At 39.0% G+C, this 17,013-nt stretch overlaps 1 protein-coding gene across 2 annotated transcripts in view; it reads right to left on the bottom strand.

Annotated features, from left to right (window-relative positions):
• TGFBR3 (transforming growth factor beta receptor 3) overlaps positions 1 to 17,013 on the bottom strand; it is a 115,276-nt gene that overhangs the window by 26,086 nt on the left and 72,177 nt on the right. For both annotated transcript variants that reach the window (XM_015636573.2, XM_015636572.2), the window contains exons 5-7: positions 10,799 to 10,982; positions 5,270 to 5,438; positions 2,822 to 2,969 (exon numbers count right to left, since the gene is read on the bottom strand). In XM_015636573.2, the coding sequence (XP_015492059.1) occupies positions 2,822 to 2,969; positions 5,270 to 5,438; positions 10,799 to 10,982 (501 nt within the window). The remainder of the gene's footprint in view (positions 1 to 2,821; positions 2,970 to 5,269; positions 5,439 to 10,798; positions 10,983 to 17,013) is intronic.

The raw sequence follows: 17,013 nt of genomic DNA, 5'->3' as shown, positions 1-17,013 counted from the left end.
GACTGATCATGTATTTTCATATTACCACACAGCTTTGACTGGTAGGAGTTAATATGCTGCCCCAACTTTGCAGCATCTCTTTACTATTCTGTCATGAGGAGACAGCTGCACAAATATTATCTCAGAACTTTACTGTCCTAGCTGGCACCCGAGCATTTCCAGGGCTTCTTTACACCCCTCCACTCCACACTGAGCCTGTACACGTTCAGTCTTGCATTGCCTCACTGAAACAAAAAAGCAAGAACAAGGGCTTTCAGGAATAGACCTTCTTTCACTTGCCTGCCCTGCCAACACTTTCACACACAGTGATGAAACCAGGCAATCTGAGCCCCCACCAACCCACTCAGAATTAGAGACCATTTCAGAAAGTAGTGGGCAGCTGTTCTCAGGTAAACAACCATCCCTCCAAGCTTCTGAAACCCTCAAAGCTCTGGGGTGTGCATCGCCCCTCAAAAACCTTAATTTCTTTCTGGCACTTCACTGCACAGTTCCCAGCTTTGCAGAGGGATACCAGCTGCAAAGGAAGTGATGTGAACAGCAGTGTTCAAGCACAGAACCACACAAGCACTGCATCTAAGGACCCAACACAGGAGTTAAATACAGTCTAGGAAGAAAACCCTGCACATACATCATGTGCAATTAATTTACCTAAAGCACTGCCATTCTACTTGGGTTTGTGTCCACCCTCTTTCAGTTTCAAAAAACACAGCAAGCCAGGAGATGAGCTATATGACCTAAAACATCTTTTTCATTTTTTGTCTGTGAACTTAGACCTCAGTAACTTGCAGTTGTGGGTTTGAGGCAGCTTAGCACTAACCTTTCCCTCTCAGCTTGCCAATCCCCTCAAGACAATTCTAATTTGTAGTGAGGGCAAGAAGTTAGGAAAATTGAAGTGCATGGAACTGTTTCAACTAATAAAAAGAACATTGTGAAACATTACCTAATTGCTTAGTAATGTTTTTAAGCATTGTCTAAATTTGGGCTTGGAAAGACACTCAGCTTAATAAAGATATGAAGAGATTCTAAATGTTGAATATGTAGGCTTTTTAATGACATGGGGGAGTTTACTTCCCTTCCTTACTCCCTTCTAAATAAAGGAAAATGAACATGTATTTAGAAAATGAAGCACCTATATAAATGAAGTAGTAAAATAGTTACTCACAATTCCTAGCATGAATGCAAAGCCATTTAAATACTGACATTTCTGTATATATTTAATGTATTACTTTCTCTTTTTGTTAATCTAAATAAAATGTTACCTGCTGCCACTCACTACAGAAGCTATTTTTAATTATAATTTTTATTTACATTCTCAATAATTAATAAAGAAGAACTTTAGAAATAAAGTTTCTAAAACAGTCTTGCTTTTCTATATTCAAGTGCAGTATTTTAGAAATTCTAAAAACCTGTAGAAATCATCTTGTGAAAACTGATTATCCATAAAGTGACCACTTCATGGACATGAAATACGCTACTTGAGCTGTCTCCTAGCATGGTGTGGACTAAAGCACAATTCTCTCTCCTGTGAAAGTAGATCCATATATGCCCAAATATACAGTGGTGAATTTTATGTAATAACAGAATGAAACTTTGAAGTCAAGCATTATTTTTCGTCCTTCTGCTTAGAAGAGTGGTAATCCTTAGCAACCTTGACCTTTTCCTTTAAGGACTGATTATTTCGGACCTACAGAATGACCAGAACATCCTTTTCTGTCTGTAAGATAAATATGTGCCAGGGATCATCCACCAATTTTTCCATTAAACTTTCTGAGCAAGACCCAAATTAGCTTTCTTTTATTCCCCTTCACTCTCAAAAGCTGCTTATCAATCTATTTATTTAGGATTTCTATGAAATCCTGCTTATCAATCTATTTTCTTAGGAGTTTTAGATCAATTAGCCTTTGCATTCTGCCAGAATTTCCTCTGCACAGATTACAAGCACAAAGCAACTAAGCAAGGTAAAATTCCTATAAATACCATAAACTGGAGTTTGAAAATGTAACTGAATTGCTGCAAAACTGCTAATTGTGAGGCTGCTTGGTGGTCCTGAGCAAACATGCAGTTCAACTGTACAATGTGCTCCTAACTGATCACTTAAGACAGAAATAGGCCATAAATTTAAAGGTTGAAAGATCAGTTCAATTATATTTATTTATTTCAGAGCAAGAGAAAACACATTTTCTTAGTAGAAATGGTGCTAAGCCACAAAGCCTGTATCAAAAATCAACATGAATCAGCATCTCTAGTAACCTTAGAAGTTTAACTTTAGAGCCTGGTGTTAAATTTAAAAAAAAATTATTTTTGCTGTCTGAGGAGAGATGAGGTCAATTTGACCAAACCCTTACTGGAGACAGAAGTACTGGCAGGGAAGAGGGATTCTACAATTATCACAAGCAGAAGTAAAGGAGTTTCACTTCTTAAGGGATGTGCTGCATATCTAGTAATATCTATTCTGCACCTGATGGCATCATTCCAAATTCTGACATAAACCTGTTGATCCATTCACCAAAGTAACAGCAAGACGAGAGGTGAACACCAAACTCTGTGTTTAGGGTGCTTCAACAGAAGTAAAAAAACCACAAGCTAAGTCCTTGCTCTAACCACCTGGCTTCTGCAATGTGTTGGTGGTCAGTTTTACAGCCCATATATTGAAAGTTTATGAGAATAATAAGTTTATCCATTTACTCCTTAAAATACAGTAATTATTAAAAAGAAGCAGTTAAGAGAAAACATTCAGAAATCTAGCACTACTTCACATTTAAATGAATTTTATTCTGCTGCATTATGATAGCTCTCAAAAAATAAAAGTGCCTTAACTTACAATCACATCCAGCTTTCCCTGGACATCGTGAGACTTGATAACCCAATTGACAGACTTTCTACACTTGAGGATAAGTACGACATCTCTGACAAGTCTGGCGCCTGGTTGAGATGGTTTAATGTCAACGATTATATCCACCTGGAGAGCACTGGATGTGGAAAATAGAAAGTTAGAACAGAATGCCAGAAATTTTCAGCTATCAACCTTCTTCCAATCCATCATGTTTCCACTGTCTGGCCAGCTGATTAAAATGCTGGATATTATCCCAGGCAACACAACATGTGCAAAACAGATTGTTATTCCATATACACATAAGTGATTTTGCATAACAATAGAAACAAGTACTTTTTAGAAAAAGAAAATTTCTGTCTCTTATTTACAAGAAGTGTGCTACTCAATTCACCTATTATTTAGTGCAGGTAAGTTATATTACTAGCAGGTTGCTTTCTAAAGTAAAGATAATTTTCTTATTTCACTGTGACAGTGCTTAAATATAACTGTTCAATTTTCCTCTGGCTATAACTGTATTAAAGCTTAGAATAATACCTTAAAAAAAGTAAAGAAAAGAAGCAGGTAAACATACATGCATAAAAACCCCAACCCAAACCACAAGTACTATACTGGGGGGTGTCTCTGCCTAAACAGTTAAATTGTGAAATGACTGCTTTAGATCTTGCGTGCTTAGAGGAATTAAGCAGTGGATTCAGTTTCCACTACTTCTGGATATATACTTACTTTTAAAAGTAAAAAGCCCAGATGTCCAGCCTACTGCTTACTGGAAAATAGATGAAAACTAACCAGATTTTCAAGATCATAGTAAAATAAGTAGAGCAAATGGGTTCTTACCCATCAATAATATCTCATCATGCAAAATACCAATGCAACAGAAAAACCTATACTTCCAGACCATATTACAGGGCCATACATTACAAGAACGTGCTCATCCCCAGGTAATAGGTTCCAACTAATATTCTGCACTGAGACTTAGCATATCTTGGGACCTTTGATTCATCTCCTGCAGTTTTACACATGCCCAGCTCAGCCTCTGTACCTTCCTTTGGGGATTTAAACTTTGTAAGGATAGCTGCAGATAACACACAAAACACCAAGAACAAAATAACTTAGTACCTTTTTTTTTTTTTTTTTACTTTTAATAGCAAAATATTTAAACTCTTTTCAGTGTTACCATCTCAAAAGTAAATAAATTCCTATTGTACCATCATCCAAAGCCAAAAGCTTGGAACCAGGGCTTTCATTGTGTAGCACTACAAGGGACTTGGAATGATGCTTAGCATCAGCTCTGTTCAGGCTGGGGCTGCATCATCATTTGGGGTTACTTGCTGCACTTCCACTACACCTCCTCCCTTAGTAGGGAAAGTAAGAACTTTCTTACTTTCCCCAGGTTACTATGCAAGAAATTATCAGGCTTTGGGTTGAGCATCTTGCAATGAGAACTATTCTTTCCACAAAAACACCTCCTCCTCTCTCCCTGTGTGATTTTCTCATTAGGGATAGGGTGCACTCGTGCAGTTGCATGAGGAGCAGAACCAGATAATGCCAGATACCCAGTGAATGCAGTAAGCAGACAGGATTTTAATTCCACCTTATCTCTGATGAAATTGTAACCATCTAAGTTTCATAGCAAATTTCTGTTCTAGCAATCATACTTGGCACTTAGGAAGAGGTTTCCCAAGTATGACTATCTGAAGCAAACCCCACCCATGTTCCCCCACTAAGATCTAGGAAAGACCAGCAAAGGATGAGTATTTTAAATGTCTTTCTTCTCCCCAAAGGTACCTTTGACAATTTAGAAAATCCTTATAATGTGTTCAGAGAGTTACTTTTCCTAACCAGTAGTTAAAAAATTTTTTGGTCAGTGCACCACTGTCAACCCTTAACATTTCTCGTAATTATCAAACTATCAAATTCAACTGGAAACTTGACAGAAAATATTGCTGTGAATCTTCAGAGCAACTGTGGAACACTTACCATAGACCACAGATCATTTGCAGCCTCTGGACACTGTCTGGGAGCCACTGTCCTAGACCTTGCTGCCAAGTCATCCCTACCAGTGACAGGTCAAGATTACTTTCAACCTCTGTCTCACCTTCTCATACAGTGTTCTAACCTTAAAACCTCTCTGTCAGATAGTGCCCTTACTGATATTCCCTTATTCACCTTACCCTTGGAAAAATATTATTGCTTGAGAAGGGGAGCAGTATATAGTCCATAAAAGCTATGCTTTGCAGTCCTGTCCAGAAAAACCCTGTGATTATGAAGTAGAATTCAAAATCTTTACGTACTGGAAACCAATTTCTATTTACAGCAAAGTAAAGCCCAAGCTTTTCTTTAAGGATGAAATGGCTACTTTCAGTTGAATCTTATTAGACAAGTGAAATTTTTAGCTATTATTTCAATCAGTTTTAGTCTATTTAGATGATACTTTACCTGTTAGGATTGGAATTTGGAGTGCTTAGTTCAATGATATGAACTTCTCTTTCTTGGACTAAGTTAGACATAAGGCACCCCTCTGCTGGTTTTGGTTGTAGGTATCCCGCAAGGTAATTTAAAGAGAGAAAATTCTTTTTTATGTTGCACGAGGGAGGAAAAACTTGATCTGCAGGAGGAAAAAAAAAAGAAAGCATATGGACCTTTAAACAGAGATGTCAGCTTAGATGTAGGCACATACCACATCAACTTCAGTGTGCATTATATTACTGAAAGGTGTACCTACCATCCATTATAAGCATATAAGACAAATCATCATATTGAAAGAGAGGTTACTATTGCACCAATACATCAACTTTCTAATAAAAATATATACTTCTAAACTGAATAGTTATTATTTATGGATTTAAACACTTAATGAAAGAAAATCCTGCAAAGAGAAATTTGAAAACAATTCTAAAGGAAAATATGTGAAAACTTTTCAAAATTAATAAAATACATTTAATTTGTTCCTTGCATCTTTACAAGAGATTTCTTTCTATTGAAATTTACTCAGAGAGAACTTGGAATCAACTCCTCCCTGTGGAAAATGTTTTATTCTTGTTATTATAACCTTACAATTTTTTAAATACTACAGAAAGTACTTCCCATTTCCTTACTCAATATATTTCCTATATATTGTGTAGTCAGAGTCAGTATTGTCTAGAAAACAAATACTGCATTTCTCTCACATGTGGAAAATTAAAAATATCAAGAAAATTATGGAATCAGTTGTTGATATTAAGAAAGTCTGCTCACAATATGCATAGCTGAAATGATGAAATTCTAGCATAGATATTCAATCTCTCTTTTGGTTTCAACCAAAAAGCAGAACATGAGCATTACAGAATCACAGAATAGGCTGAGTTGGAAGAGACCCATAAGAGTTATTGAGTCCAACTCGCGGCCCTGTACAGGACCATGTGTCTGAGAGCACTGTCCCAAGGCTTCTTGACCTCTGCCAGGCTGATGCTGTGACCACTGCCTTGGAGAGCCTGTTCCAGTGCCCAACCACCCTCTGGGGGAAGAGCCACTAGTGTAAAATGCAAACCATAAAAAATAGTCACTTCATATGAAATCTTCGTGCACAGCCTATGTTACTGTACCCCAAGAAACAGAATTTCCACTGAAAATCAGGAGTACTTTGCATTTCTAAGATTGCTTGACATATGAATTGTCATAATACATAGAAGGACTAAAGTACCATGTTCAAACACTTGAAGTCCTGTAAGAATACAATTCCACATGGCTGGGTCTTTGATCGTTGCTTAACAAGAAAGACTTTTCCTATTAAAGTCAGTAACAACATACAAAAAAAACCCCAAAACCAAAACAACCCAAAAAACCAAAAGAAAATAAATCAACTAGCATGCATTGTGAACAAAGTCTTAGAAGTTGTGCTGAGGCCATGCACTCTCTAAAGGAGAACTGAAATGTCACCTCTGAAGTGCATTTGTGTTTGCTACCCAACTTTGCAGGAAGACCAGAGACTTCTGTGACCCCGGTCTCTGTAGAAACAATTAGGGGAGTTTCTTCTCCTGATCTTATATGAAGCAGCCTTTGAATATTAACCCTGTTGTGTCCCCTACAGAAGCTACTAAAGCTGTATAAGGCTGTAACTGTTCATACTTGCCCAAGCAAAGCACTTCTCCAACATCTGGTATGTGCCCTGCCAGATTAGCCTTGAATGCAGCTGCAGTTCTGCCAGCTCCTCCCACAACAGCACAGAATGGAAAACGATCCCAAATGGTCTGTGCTGAGCTTGAATTTTTAAACATATATACACACACACAGACACTAGGTATTTGCTTCTTAGCTGCTGTACATGATTCAGGCCATAAAATAACAGTTCTGGAGTAGTTTGTGGGTAATTACCACACGTGCTATCATTTGCCATTGCTAAGAACTCAGCTCTTGCTCCTGGCACATCCATTAGGCGTCTCTGGAGCTCTCCAGAAGTGCTGCTCTCGCCGCCAGGAGCAGAGACTCCCCAGCCTGGGCCTCCACTTGATAGCATGCTTTTCCTCTGCAGAAAATTTTAACTCTATCATGGGCTACTTGACATCCACACCAGAATGTATGTACTCTCATTCACACCAGTGACCAAAATTGGGTTGGACTGGAAAAGAAAAGGGGATCCATTTCATATTTCTTTCTTCGCTCACTGCACATCTCCTCTTTGCTAGTTTCAGGGCTGTCTGCTTACTTTGGAAAGGGATTGCAGGTGTCTGCAATCAATTAAAAACATTACCAAACCAGCCAACAAACAGTCAGTTTATGGATTCTCTGCCTCTCTAATCTCCCCAGACTCCCAATATGGAATCAGACGTGAGGTTTGCAGGCACTACCCTCAGCAGAGGGTCTCTGGCCAGCAGGCTGGGGTGCAGAGGGGTCCCCTGGCTAGAAAGCAGCAGAGCTGTGAGCAGTGGTCAGCAGCCACCTCCTCCTTCAGCCAGGAGTGCCAGGCTGCCTGGATGGGGACGACTACACACCAGGATCTGCAGTTTCTGTGTGCATCACTTTCATTTTACTAATGGGGACACTGCTCTATTCTGCACAAATTAGGTGTCATCCACAGGTTCTTGGCTAAAAGTTGAATATCCAAACTTAACATCATCCTAAGGAGGTTTTTGTGTAAATGAGCGTTGTTAATAAAGTGTCACTCCAAGACAGGCACCCTGGGCAGCAGCAGTTGGATTCATCAATAAAAATCCCACTCAAGCATAGCTTGCCTTTCAAAGTCTGAGCTGAGCATAAGCAAGATGTTTGGAATTTTCCTTGGGCACTCTGATAGTAGGACTTACTCATGTGTATTTTGCAGTTTGCTAGCCCTTAGCACAACACAGATCAGAACCTTGGCTGGCATTTAATGGCAGGATAGAAATGGGACCAGGGCAGGGCCTACAGGGATTTCAGGAGGGAGGATGCAAATGCTAGGCAGTGCTCATCCCACAGCAGGACACACAGCTAAGCTAGACACAATGTGACCATGAGCAAGCATTAAACCAAGCCATGCATGGCATGCAGGATATGTGCATTCATGTGAATTGGCTATAAATTCAGAGTCAGGACTAATGCTTCAGCTTCTGCCAGGACAGAAGCACAGTGTTACCACCTGTAAATAGACTGTACATTTTCCAGTTTAGCTACTGTTAAGGCTAATTAATTTTCTTATTCAGCTAAGAAATGTGTTGAAATTAGGGTCCCTCCAGGCTAGCACTTTTGCCCTGGATTTACTGGTGATACTGGATGCATTAGGCAACATTTAGCTAACAGATTGGACTTCCTGACTTGTTCAATCATGTCTTGCTGAACCATGAGGAATTAAACTGACTTCTGCTGAAAAACACATACCAAGACCATTTTCACCATGAGCAGTCCTGCTTTCTAGAATCTGACAGCGATTATCACAGCAGTCACTCTGCCATCTCCTTCATTACACAAACCAAGGCAAGAACAAGAACCCTACTTATTGTGTCCCCTTCTTCCAAACCTCCATTCTGGCCCCTTACAGTTCTTGCTGTGATCATCATCCCCTGCAGTATTTGATCAGTCACTCCTCAGAATCAACAGGATTCAGATGCACTTGGCCCTGATCCAGTTTGCTAGTGCTCTCAGCTGCCTTTCATCTGCAGTTTCAAAAGTGACTTCAGAGACCCATGGCATCAGAAGCAGCTTTATTCTATGAAAGATCAGCCTTCTTCAGATCTTTCTGTCCTTTGGCTTGCATTTTCTGTTTGCTGTATTCACAACAGCCTACACCTCTAAAATGTTAAATCTACCAGTATCAGATTTGTCTAACTTGAGTGAAACTAAAATGAAGACAATTATATGGATACAGCCATCAAATACTCTATCAGTCACAAAGGAAGGAACTGCTTTATATGACCACCTATAGATTATGAGCAATATTAGCAGTGATTCACAGACAATCAGCAGAGGGTACCTTACTAAATCACACAAAGAGTTTAAGTTTTGTACGAAAACCCTAGAATGGACACCAGTGTATGCTGTGGTTTGTGAAATCCAGTGATTCTATTGTTCACTGCAGAGAAGCAGAACAGGACCACATCCCACGTGGTTTTCACAAAACTCTGCACATGACTGCTGCAGTTCAAGAACTGACCTTGTCCCCACCCCTGAACATACACACAACCCCCACACATACACACACATTCATTCTTCTGCCAAGAACTTAAATCAAAATCCAATACGGTTACAGCTGAGCTAGTTTGTAGGAGCCTTAGAAACTTTCTGTTTTGGTTGTCTGCCAAGTTCCATTCTGTGTACTTACTCCTAATTAAATTGCATTTTAGCGCATTCTAAAGATGATGCAAAACTCTCCTCTTTAGCCTCCTGGTTTGACTGGAGATGTGCAAATCAACAAACAAAATTTTATCTGTTTTTTTTCAACATACCTAATCAAATATTTGTCTCCACAATGCAGAGACCACTGCTCCCCTGTATATGTTTCAAGAGCACTTTAGTAAGCTAATAAATATATTTCTGAACGATTTTCTGGCATTAGAATCTAAGACTGGTGCCAAGTAGAACAAAAAAAAAAAAAAAAAAAAAAAAAAAAAAAAAAAAAACCAAAACAAAAAAAACCAACCAAAAAAAACTCACACAGGGGAATCCTCTACAAATTTGGCAGGATTTGGATAAAACCAGCTCAGGCATGTTCTGATTTTGGGGGGCAAGCCTCATGTGTCAGGAAATCAAACAATCAGATACATGTGGTTAGGAAAGAATGTTACCTCTACAGAAGGCTTTTGGTTGGTTTTTTCTTTTCTGTAACCAACTAGTTCAGCTGTTTGGGAGTTTCTGTAGAAACATTCCTGTAGAGGATCATATAGTTATGTTGTGCCAACAGTGCTCAGCTAGGGAGCTACAGCCTGAACCCCACCCAATATGGGGCTGTGAGTCCCTGAGGAGCTGGAGTCCTCTCCCACCTGCACTGGGCCACCTGAAGAATCTGGCACTTGGCTCACAGGGACAGGAAATCTGTTTCCTTGGGATGAAAACACGTAAGGACTGACTGAGGTAATTTAGTTTGGTAAGGAAAGCAATAATTCTTTGCCCAAAGGATCCTGGGTCCTCATACAAGCAAATACTGAAAGAAACGTAACTCAGGCCTTTCTAGAAATTTCCCCCTAATTCAAAGTCTCCAGTTCTTCAGATGAATGCAACCAAACAATCACCATGAGTAGTTAATTCTGTTTAAAAGGCAAAGTTTGACTCTTGTAACATTCTGAGCAATTGTATCCACATTTATAAGCATAAAGTTATGGCACCAGAATCCATTAAAAGTTGCCTAAATCCAAAGTCTGGTCTTTAGGCGTGATCTTATTTCTCTGCCTTCCCCTTTCATATCATATCTCTTGGAGAATGAGAGGCATGTTTAAAAATTAAAATAAGTCAAATATAAGCAACACTTATTCTCAGTATCTGAAAGTGTCTGTGGATTCAGTGGGTTTTGTTTTGGTTTACCTTCTCCTACTTTAATATAGATGTTTCTTGAAATTTTAAGTTCAGTGAAAGACGTTACTGCTCCATATTCCTTCTGGGCCCACTGTAGCAGATGTTCATTTTTCTCAGGAAAAAACTTTTCTTCCGTTTCTGCTGACAAGGAGAAGTTTCCCTTCTCAAACTGAACAACGGAACCTAAAGACACCTGATGGGAATAAAAATATATTTTTAATGTGCTCCATATATATATGCACACAGACATGTAGCATGTTTAAGCAATGTAATCTGTCATACCCAAATGCAGTGGCTGAAGGTGATTATGGCTTATTTCCAACAATACCCAAATGTCACATGTTTTAACAACTGTATAATGATCCCTATTTCAGAGATGTTTTTAAAAACAACTGAAGTGCCCATCAGCCCAGGTGGGGTGCACAGGGCAGCTGAGTAACAGCAGGCTCTGAGCCACTCTAACATTGTAGTGCTGCAGAAGTGGAACTGCAGTGCTGCAAGGGGAGGTAAACTTTGGGGGCAAAGGAAGGGAGAGAATAAGAAGAGGATGATCTGAAGAAACGAAGGCATTTCTGAAGAAACGAATGTGAAGGTAAATAAAACTGGGAACTACTGAAGTAAATCCCAAATCAGAAAGAATGCGAGTCTAAGCGCAGTGACATAAAAAGGCCAGCCCAGAAATAGAAAGTAAGGAAAGAGAAAGGCTAAGAGAAAAGAATGGTATTTATTGTTGCTTTATTTACAGGAAGTGAGGAAATACTTTGGTTTAATAGATAAAGCAGATGAGTTATATACATCTTTTGAAAAGTTCTTAAAAATAGGTTACATTAACTGAGGTCTTGCATGGAAAGACTAAAATGTTATTTAAAACAGTGAAAAAGAGAAAACAGTACATAGAGATGTAACAGGTTCAGAAGGAAAGCCAAAGATGCTCAAATACAACTTCACTGGAGTGTTGGTAGCATAATTCAAAACCAGAAGGTGGCAGAGGGGGGTCAGACTCTCTTTCACACTGAGACCTGCTTCAGCCTGTGCTGGTCTTGAGCGATACTTAAACAAGTCATTCCAGATTTACTACAGTGCAACATCATCCCAAAGAGCAAGCTTTTGACTCCCTGCAGATGGATGTAGCCAGCACTTCCAGGACATCTGTCAGCTCTCAAGAGGTCCCTAAAGGAAGTGGTGAAAGAGCAGCATTCCTTCATTTGCCCAACCCATCCATACACTTCACTGTCTCCTCCTTCAAGGTGCTCAAGGACTGGGGCCTGCATGCCCTACCCAGGCTGGTCCTTCTATGAACACTTTGACTGATCTAAATACCAAGTCAAGAAGAACATGTACTTGAGTGAAAGTACAGCAAGATGAACAACCTTTCAGGTATGAAATCATCAGTGAAGACCTTTTTGGATATATTCCCTATAAGTTTGTTCACCTACAACACACAGCCCCTACTTCCAGACCACTGCAGCAAACAAGGTTTCATGAAAGTACCACCATTCCATCTTCTTCTGCTGTCCTCTGAGCACTGCAGGAAGAAGTTTGAGTCACCCTGTTTTTCTCCTCCTCCTTCTCTCTTCACATCTTTGTACTAACCCAGACTCCTTTGGTGGAACAACGTATTTTTTACCCAACTGAGAAGCCAAAATTACTGATAACTCAGAGGGAAAAACATATCATAAAAACACATCATAACAATTTCTGTTATGTTTAAATAATTTAAACATAAAGTTTAAATTTAAGTATCTCTCAACCTAATTATTTTACACAGGTTATCTGAAAGCAGGTTCCAATTACAGATATTAACTAATGGCAACAAACTATTACCTGAAGCTATTGTTGCCAGCACTATTTCAGGGTGATACATACTAAATTGTTTGCCACTTGCAAATATTTGTCAAAGTAAGTACATAAATTACATCCTTTGGCACATGCAAAGAAATTGCAAATTCTTGCCTGTGCCTCTAGCTATAATTCCAGCATTAATTATGCACATATCACATATTCTTCTGTAAGAGAAGGCCCAGGTAGTTCAGAGTTCAATTTGACCAGATCTGTCACAAAAAAAGACCTTAGGAATCCTTCTACCAGAATAGATTTCAAAGTTTAAGCTAACATCTGTTTCAATTCTGAATGATCTTTCTTATTTGTTTTCAAATGACTACCATAAAATGCTTCCTTTGAATGAAAAGAAGTCTTTATTCCATGCAACACAGACCACACCACATTCTCTCAATACTCTCATAGTTCTCAAATAAGGAAGCAAAGTCTGTCATTAGGGTTGATTTGGTTCTAGGAAAGGAGAGCAACCAGTTATCTCTATAATGTATTTAGCAAACAGCATTCACTTTGTATTTTCACCACCTGGAAGCAGCTACACCACAGGCTGATTTCATGGATGCTCCTAACACATCAAATTCTGTGTAAATTCCAAGTGTAGTCTCAGAGGATGACACTGACAGCACGTGTCAGGTCATGCCAGATTGCATACTTTTATATCAGAGACACGTGGGACATTTTCACAGAGCTTTGGCCTAACTAGAAAAATCTTCCACACATGAAATTCACAGGATTTAAGGACTTAATCAGTGACTATTTTGCAGGAACACTGAATAGATGTTGGCATTCCATCCTCAGAGACAGTTTATCCAGTAAGTACAGTAGTTGGTTTTCATTTACACATTGGTTTATTTTTATTTTTTTTTATGGTCAGCATCAGGGTAAAGTAGCATCAGTGTGTCTTTTTAAACATTTGAGGACAGCATGAGAGAAAATATTCCTTCTAAATAGCAACCAAAGAAATGGATTACCTTGCAGTAATAAATTTTTGCTGTATTTTCCATTTGGGATAGTTAAATGCATCCTAACACAACAGCTGTCTTCCTCAGAAAACACTTGGTTTAATTAATTTATTACTAAGTAATTTATTACTAATTAAAACTAGAAAACCTTTTTCATCATCCTGCAGCATGACAAATGTCTTCCTGGAGGACAGATCCTATCAAAGTTACCAAGTGCTACAAGGGAGGAACCAACAGAAAGCAGAGCAACTAAAAAGTCTGGCACAAGCATCCTCACTATGTGATCATACAGTAAATATCTTTAAATAAACATGAAGCTTATCATATTTATTTTTTTCAATCACATACTAAGATCTATTTGAAATGCTGGTTCCAGGTTTTATAAAGGACTGCAGAGTTCTGCTGTGCTTGCCAATGTTGGGATTTTTACTACACAGACCTAAGGCAAGGTTAAGTGAGCCAAGCACGTTATTTGTTCTGGAAAGAATTCAACAAACCCTTCCAAAAAAGGCAACCATCACTGTTTCAACACCTGCCTTGAACATTAACTACTTACTCTTCAGAGCAAATCAAAAGCAACTCTAACATGCTTAGGATAACACAAAGCATGGAAGTCAAATAATGTTTTAAATATTTGGGAATTAACCAATTTTTATCTGAGCACTAATTACACACTGATTGAGTGATTAAGAGACTGCTGCCACAGACACTCATCTCTTCCCTTCAACTTCTTTAGTGGTTACTTTTTGAGGTTGCGGAGTGGAAAAAGTGCCCCAGCTCTATTTCTTCCAGTTGTTGTGAGGACATGAAAAGGAACTGCACTGGAAACATCCTCTGCTGCTGAGTAAACCCACATGTCCTGCCACTTGTCTCAGGCTAAATGAAGAAGGTGGACGTGGAAAATCTGTTTTCAAGACCAAAAGATACTGGCCATGGCCACTACCCACAGCAAGAGCCACAGTTCAAAGGGCTGCTCCTCAGAGGAAATGAGGATCAAACACAGTATATTGAAAATTTGCTACCAAAACCCGAGAATTCCATCAAAGAACAAAATGTATTTAGGAACATATTTTGGTTGCATATACTACCACCCTGCTCACCACTGGGGAAAAAAGGGCCTGAAATTTTCTCTGCACCATACCAAGACAAGGAAACATACAGCTCTCATGCTGGGGGGACAAAACAAAAATATACTTTATACAGCCCTTAAGAAAAGTTTCCAGTGAATAAAACTGCCCTTCCAAGGCTGCCATGGTAGTTCAGGACATCAGTTAGCTGGCAGAAGTGGCAAATGTCCTAAGTTATTGTAAGTAAAAGTTAAGGCATCCTTATTCCCTATTCCCCAGAGGGAACAACCCTCAGAACCAAACCTGAGTCATATCAAGTATACACAGTGGTGAGCATGAATACTACACACACAAAATAGCACATTCTGGTTTTTATTTTACCTATTTCCTTCTCTCCTTTAAAACATTTATTGCCCTTTTTTTTTCCTTTGAATCTGATCCAGGGAGATATTTACTTTGCTTTATAACGTTTAAAGCATTTAACATAGTTAAAATTCAGAACTCCCAAGTAGGAAGCGAGTTCATAATTTAGCCTTGAGAGAGAGGTAGGCACCTCTGGGATGTGACTCAGAATACAAAGCTAAGGGTCCACAGGCACACAGCATGAACCAACAGCACACTCCTCTTCACAACAGCTACACCACTACCCATTGAGGGCCTGCCAGCACAAGGAACCACCTAATCCACCCCTAAAGCTATGACTGAGGCAAATAAAGTAGGAGGAAAAGAAGCAGCATCCTTCCTATTTTTATCTGAGCTGTACAGTATCAGGCCTGTGGTGGAACATGTAGGAGAGGAGTATATCTGCTCAGAATAAAATTAAAGTATTTGAACCAACTATCAGAGCAGCCTACATGGGGATCAGAGTGAGCTGGTGTTTTTTGGTATTGTGCTTTGATGTAATTTTATCTTCTTACACAGGAAAAATAAAGCCACAGAAGGAGAAATATCAGGTATTCCAAAACTCAAAAATATATCTTTTGTTGTTCATAAACCTTCTGTTCATAAAACATACTTTAATTATCAAGAGAAAAATTCTCTTCAACAAGTGAATAAGAAACATGCTGCTTTTGAAATTACATGCCACATTTGTATATCATCTATCAAATTTACAAAGTCCTAACAGCCACAGAGGTGTGATGTCTTCAGGCAATGACAAAATTTTTCATTTTAGTGTTCTCAAGACCACGTGCAGTCATTACAAAATTCCACTTCCAGTTCTCACATTTTTTAAAACATACACTTAAGAAGCATTATATTAATTGCATTTTAGATTTTAATTCAACTTCCTAGGAGATACTCAGTTTGGCAGCTACCAAAGATCCTTATATTATTAAGGCTGTTCAACGTTTTCTCAGGATGAAAGCAGAATCTTACGAGATCAGAGCAGACTCCTGCACATCTTTGTAAATCTAGAAAAAAAGATCCTGTGATTTTCTATCAATGCTGAATCTGTGTCAAATCAAGTGGAATGCCTAAGGAACAGTTACTAGAATGATAAAGAAACAAACAAAAAAATCCATGTAAAGGGAAAATCTGTTCCCAAAGTTTAAGGCTCAGCAGGAGTTTATTAATTGCACACAGGTAATTGTCCACTCATCTCATATTAATTTAAAAACATCTTCATAGATTCAACGTAACACTTGTTTGATATGAGCAAAATAAGCTTTTCCAGGGATTCTGTTTCAAGTTCGAGGCAATTTAGTGGAAGAAGTGAGGGGAGAAGCCTATCTATGCAACTGCAGCTATAGTTTCCACTGGAATCAATGACTCAGTAACACAACCTGTTGTGATTTATTATCTCCACGTCACTAATGCTGTAGTCTGCCAAAATCCACTGCCTGCTTCTGTAAACTTCCACTGGCTAAGCCCCCTGTTTACTGAAGCAAGCAAAGAAAGGAATGAGCTGTGACCATACAGAAGAGAAAAGACTATCACAGGTGCCTGTTCCATGTCCTTCAGCCTCCTGCAAGATTGGTTTGGGAATATACCTCAGCCACTAAATGCCTGAATAGTCTTTGTTTCTTCACTCTTGCAGGCTGGATTAACTTAAAGTCCATGTCTTCCTGACTGCCAGCTGTCTTGGTTCTGAAAGTGATAGGTCTGGGCTCCTAGAGGGATCAGGAGGAGGAGGAATGCTTAGGATCAGTCAGAGGCAGCAGTGAGAAAGATCAGCAGGAGATACCAAAGGCAGCATCATCCAGATCTGGCCTATGCACACTCCTAACGTAAGTTCTGGTTGGAGCAATGACCCGCAGAGACAGCACACTCTCAAAGCTGAAACAAACACTACACAATAAAGCTTGAGTTCTCAAAGATGTCTTAAGTCACATGGGATCTAGTATGAACTCCATGACAC

The sequence above is a fragment of the Parus major genome, chromosome 8 (genome assembly GCF_001522545.3).
Source record: "Parus major isolate Abel chromosome 8, Parus_major1.1, whole genome shotgun sequence".
Classification (NCBI taxonomy): Eukaryota; Metazoa; Chordata; class Aves; order Passeriformes; family Paridae; genus Parus; species Parus major.
This window is presented reverse-complemented; position numbering and strand designations above follow the sequence as displayed.